Source organism: Salvia splendens, chromosome 3 (assembly GCF_004379255.2).
Source record: "Salvia splendens isolate huo1 chromosome 3, SspV2, whole genome shotgun sequence".
NCBI classification, from domain to species: Eukaryota; Viridiplantae; Streptophyta; class Magnoliopsida; order Lamiales; family Lamiaceae; genus Salvia; species Salvia splendens.
In genome coordinates this window covers 2928533-2934854 of record NC_056034.1, presented here as the reverse complement: position 1 = coordinate 2934854, position 6322 = coordinate 2928533, and the positions used below count along the sequence as shown (strand labels likewise).

General features: G+C 38.9%; 1 protein-coding gene across 1 annotated transcript; it reads right to left on the bottom strand.

The window, feature by feature from the left end:
- Positions 1-2803: 2803 nt before the first annotated feature.
- LOC121794368 (glutamate dehydrogenase B) lies at positions 2804-5986 on the bottom strand. Its single transcript, XM_042192500.1, has 3 exons — positions 5840-5986; positions 4201-4318; positions 2804-4105 (listed from the first exon to the last, which is right to left on the bottom strand). Exons 2-3 carry the CDS (start codon positions 4306-4308, stop codon positions 2978-2980), a joined length of 1236 nt encoding a protein of 411 aa, XP_042048434.1. The 5' UTR covers positions 4309-4318; positions 5840-5986; the 3' UTR covers positions 2804-2977.
- Between the last annotated feature and the right edge of the window lie 336 nt (positions 5987-6322).

Genomic DNA, 6322 nt, shown 5'->3' with positions numbered 1-6322 from the left:
TAGCTAGTTGGAGTTGGATTACTCTATGAATAATAAATAAGCGTTTCTTGTTGAGTCCACTTTTGGAATTAATAAGATTTTAATTAATTAAGTCTATAGCAGACACTAATTAATTAATGGATGTTTCTATCTTAAGCGCGAGAAATGAATGACAAACAATGGAAACCCGAATTACTTATAATTTCGGATTTGGATGGGCAGTGCAATATTACTTCTGTAGTGGCTGCTAGTAATATTCCAATATAAGCTTATATTAAATTGTGCGTTCAATTTAATTAGTAAAAAGCTAATTGGGGGAGGCCATATCCAAAACCTTCCATAGATCCCTGTCTGGGCTAATATGTGACTTAATATAAATAAGAGAATAAAGGAGACAAAAAATACACTTTCATTTTCTTCAAAATTTCCGTCCCCCTTCTATTCCTCATAGGGGACGATTTTTCTCCTTTGTGAGATAGGTTTTCCGTCTTCTTTATTTAAGCCCTAGTATTCTGGTGAGATCAGCCCACCCTGATATCAACATACAGTCTGGGAACCAGTCAGAAGATCCATGGTCTAGTACTCAAGATCTTCACGTGGAGAAGACGCTAGCTATCTTCGATTCTTTGGAGAATCATCATGGTAAAATGGCTAATTCGTAGAAAAGCATGTTTAGGTTTCAATTATACTTAAAGCATGATTTTATTTGAGTTTTTAGCATGATACAAGTGATAATTGTGCGAATAGATTTTGTCTTAATAATCTACTAAATAGATCGCTTTCATTATCTGATTTATTTGATGCACGCTCCCGCTGCCAACCCATCACCATAATGGTTGTTACTCATTTTAGCCCAATTTTCACTTCAAGAATAAAAGATACTTCATTCATTTCAAGCCCCAACTTCCACACTACCAAATTAAGCAAGATATCAATAGTTGACAGTGAATTGAAGTCAAGGAGCTCCCCCTTTCAAGAGATTGAAGAAGAAGGCTCCCCAACATCATTCTATCCATATGGAGTTCATAGTTTCTATCCCCACCTTGTTTTCCTTTACTTACTTTGTCTTTCATTGTATTTTGACTTTGAATATGTGTAGCTAAGTTCTTATTAGGGGTTTGGTGTAGTTTGGATGGATTTCATGATTTCATCCTATGGTTATTGCTCATGTATCTTATTGTGTTGGATTTGTTGATTATTGATCCTTCTATATTCAATTGTCTAACTAATAATTGAGTAAATCTTAGTCTAAAAATGCTTGATTTGAATTGCTATATAATCAACCTCGAATTGTAGGGGGAGACTCCGACACTAGAGGTAGACCTACATGTTAGATGCACCCAAGAGGGGGTCTAACCAATCATCCCGACTTTTCTAACCACACATGAGGCACAATAGATGAGCATGTCCCGTAGGTGAAACCCGTGATCCATTCCAACGGATCCAAACCCCTATCCTTCATAATTTGTGTGAAAACCATTTTTTACTTGCTTTTCTTAGTTAATTGTATTCGTTTGATTATTTGCTCTTTATTCTTAGTTAAGAAAACCCCAAAACACCATTCATTAGTCTAGATAGTGTTCAAAGTTGCATCATAGTACTCAAACTATCTTTTAGTCCTTGTGGATCGATAATTTCAACTTAACGTGTTCTACTACACATCAAGTGCGGGTGACATTTTGATTGCTATATTAGAATGAGTCAACCACTTATCGCCGTTTTTCATGAGTATGTCCCACAAAAAGTAATTCTCTCTAATAAGTTTATGTTCGATATGCAGGGGTTGAGTATTGATGTTATATGATACGAGTGTTTCTGGTGGATTATTTGGTGGTTGATTCATCGCAAACTATTGCGCATGAAGTTGGCAAACTGCCGAGCAAATTCATCGACGGGTTCGAAGTTTCGCTTCTTTAACTCTCTTCTGACATTTTGGGCTACTTGTGCAGGTCCACAAAATAAACAAGCAGAAAGGTTAACTGGAAAAGGCCGGAAAATATATCACTGATGATGATACCTTATCTGTGTCCCAACTTAATACCATGTTAGGTTCAGTCGACATATTGGTAGAGAGAATGATGAAATACGTGTATTTCGCATGGAATTGGATTGATTATTCTATTGCATAGTGATCCTTTTAAATCACCGTATTCTATACAAGATATTCAATCAATCCTTAATTAGAATAGGTGATTCTTATCAAATCTCTTTCTTTTTTAACAGCGTTATGGTAGTTTAGAGCATTCACTGTGGAACGGATGTACCGGTGGACATTCCGATGGACTTCCCAAAAATATCTTCTGCCACGTCATAAGGATCTCTCATTGTACTGCCACGTCATAAAGACATCCCACTGCACAATAGCGGACATCCCCAAGGACATCCCGACGGACATCCACTATAATAAAAATTCACAAATTCATCAAATTAAACAATTTACTGAATTAAAATTTCGACACGAATATGGAGAAAATGCAACCACTTTATTTAATAAAAAACATACATATTTATTTTTTTTAAAAATACGTAGTTAAAAAAACAACCCCGAGCTTCGACAAATGCGGCTCCCTTCTCACTCCTCGTCGTTAAAAAAATACATAGTTAAAAAAAAATTAAAAATCGGGACGTCCGTCGTGGCACCGCAATGGCACTTTATAAATATGTGAATCTAAAAACGTCAAATTAAATTAACGTAGTTGGGCTTAGGTAGATATCTTGAAACATGTCCTCCGTTATTTTTGAAAGTTTAACACAACCAAGGCCCAATTTAGGTTCTCAATCCAGTTTCCCAATAAGCCAACTATACACAGTGCGAAATGGGCAATTCTAAAAGCATGATTGTATAGTGGAGTAATTTTAAACCTCCAATAATAGAATGAAAACAAACCTTACATAGGAGTAACTAGAAATCCAAAGACAGATGGCAATGAATTAAAAACAGAAAAAAAGAAAAGAGTAGTAAGGTTTATTTGAGTTATAGTAGTAATGGAAATGGGGATCAGGCTTCCCATCCTCTGAGGAGCGTGGCTCTTGCAACTCGGTTGACTCCCAAGCTGAATGCTCCCATTCTAAGGTCGCAGTTATGAGTCTTGCACATCTCCTTCACATCCTTAAATCCCCTGTTCATGTACGTTTTCAACTCCGCCTTCACTTTCTCCTCATCCCACATGAATCCCTGTATGTTCTGCACCCACTCGAAGTAACTCACTGTCACTCCCCCCGAGTTCGAGTATATATCCGGCAGCACTATCACTCCCTTCTTCGCCAGTATCTCGTCCGCCTCCGGGTCCGTCGGGTGATTCGCCGCCTCTATTATAAACTTGGCTTTTATCTCCCTCGCATTCTCCTTGTTTATCACTCCCCCCAGCGCCGCCGGGATCAGAATGTCGCAGTCCTCTGTCAAGATCGAATCCGGATGTATCTCATCGCCGCCGCTGAATCCCTTCACACCCCGATTCCCCGCCACGTGTTTGACCAAACTGGCCACGTCGAGCCCCTTGCTGTTTTTTATCGCTCCGGTGATGTCGCTCACGCCAACGACAATCCCGCCTCTCTGGCTTATGAGCTGAGCGGCCCACGACCCCACGTTCCCGAAGCCCTGCACCACGACCTTCTGGCCAGCGATGCTCTGGCCGTGGTCGTTGAGCAGGGCTTCTGTGGCGAAGAGGACGCCGCGCCCTGTGGCGGCGTCCCTCCCCAGGGATCCCCCGAGGTCGATGGGCTTTCCAGTGACGACCGCGGGGGAGTAGCCGTGGAACTTGGAGTACTCGTCGAGTATCCAGGCCATGGTCTGGGGGCCGGTGCCCATGTCCGGGGCTGGGACGTCGGTGTGGACGCCGATCAGGTCGTGGATCTTCTGAGTGAAGACGCGGGTGAGGCGCTCGAGCTCTGAGATGGAGAGGTCGGAGGGGTTGCAGCCGATGCCGCCCTTGGCGCCGCCGTAGGGGATGTTGGCCACGGCGGTCTTCCACGTCATGAGCTGGGCGAGGGCGTTGACCTCGTCCGGCTCCACCTCGGGGTGATAGCGGATGCCGCCTTTCATTGGGCCCCGGGCGTTGTCGTGCTGCACCCGGAATCCAACGAATGAGGCTAAACTGCCGTCGTCTTTTGGGATCGTGCATTCCACCTATAATCATCATCAATTCCATCGGCATTAATTTTCGTTCAATTAACATCTAATTAATGGAGTACTACAAATTATGAATTGCACATATTAATTGCCTTGATTTCTCTGAAAGGGATGAGTAGACTCTGTTCCAGCTTGGAGTCGAGCCCAAGCAGCCGAGCCGCTAGCTTGAAGTTTCTGTTGGTTGCAGCTAATGCGTTCATGATTCTCGTTCTGTTTAAGAAGAAGAGGAAGAAGGAAGGAAGGAAGGAAGGAAGGATGGATTAATTAGAAGATAATATGGAATATAAATAGTAGTTGGAAAAAACTCGGATATGCGACAACTCGTCATCGCCTACGCATCGTCTTATCCAAAAAAACAACATTAAAATAGGGTTAATGTTTTATCGAGACATGAAGTTCACATGGTCAACCAGCTATATAGGGAAGATTGATTTGAAAATCCGAATTCCAATGGGTGGTTTGAATGGTCAAGTCTGGAGGGCTCATCCATAGGGAGTACTTAATTTAATTACCTATTTCTACGGGAACAGGGCATGTAATTAGTTTAGTGTATATGAAGTCTCATTCATAGTACATCCTACATACCCTCATTCTACGAAGCCAATAAATTTACTTTAATTTATAAAAATACTCATCTACAAAAGTAAATTAATGAAAAAGTATATAATCTAAGGAAAAATAACAAAAATATACTAAAAAGATAGTGCAAATGAATATAATAAATTATTACATTGTTACTGCATTGATGATTTATACATCATGATCATTTGTTTAGGAATATTCACCAAAGAAAAAACTAGATATTAAACTATAAAATGATTAAATAAAAATTCATTCAAAAAAAAAGCATATCAGACTACATTAATTTTTCAAATTATTTTATAAGTAAAATAGTAGTACAACTAATTGATAGTACTATCTATCATAATTAATCGTCCTTCCTCCATCACGTTCAAAATGTCAACATTTTAAATGACACGGTATTTTAGGAGGAGTTGTTAGGTGTAGTAAGCAGAGAGAAAAGTTAGTTGAATATTTAAATGATGAAAGACGAGAGATGGATTTATTTCCAAATATAGAAAGTAGACATCTTGAGTAGGATTAACTAAAAATGAAAGGTGGGCATCTTGAGTGGGACGGATAGAGTAATTTATATCAATGATTTTTTCCTAAAATAATTGTGTTAAAAACATTCAAAATTCTATACTAAGAACAAATTAGTCATGAAATTATAACTAAAAACTGAACCAGGTTAAGGGCATCGTGCATATACAAATTATATAATATTATCTTTTCTCTAATAATAAATCATGGTTGAAGTAAAACGAATCTTGGCCTAAACAATTGTATAAACAATTATAACTAGCTTGCATGTTCCTCGCCGTGCTTCTCGAAATAATTATTGCCACAATTATTGTCCATAAAAAATAAAGAAATTAGAGAAAATAAGACATAACGGATAAACCAGATTCAAATCAACGGTTATGTTACATTTTCTCGCATAGTCTTAATTATTTATGCTTACAAACTCTATAAATACTCCACAAATCACATAAAATTTGTTTAATGGATCCAATTAGCAAAGAAAACAAAACGAGCATAGTATGGGTTATCGTTGGATGGTCTATATACACCCAACCCAATCCAACACAGGCTCAATTAATGCGATAACAAAAAAATGAAAAAGAAAGTTAAAGTAATTGAAATAAGTGTGACTAAATCAAAGCATACCTTAATCGAAATTAGTGTGTTTGAGTAAAGGAAACTGAAAGGGAGATGAGAATGAGGCGATATTAATGTGAGTTGTGGGCAATCCAAACACTTGGGAGGCCAATATATATAGTAGAAGGATTGCTTGGTGAAAACAATGATTGTACTCCCTCCGTCCCGTGTTACTTGCACTTATTTCCTTTCTGGGCGTCCCAAGTTATTTGCACTCTTTCCATTTTTAGTAAAAATTATCACCTACAGCCGTAATATTTGACTTTGTCTATCACTCATTCCTTAATCTCCGTGCCGAAAAGGAAACGTTCAAGTAACGCGGGACGGAGGGAGCAGTAGTAATCAAATTGTGACGATGATGTAATATGCAATTCAAGGAGGCATGAGAATATATACATAGGCATTAGCATAGGAAGAATTGAATATGATTCTCATTCTGTGAGTGCTTGCTCTGCTCCCTCTAATTAGCTGATAATTAGCTCATTTTCATTC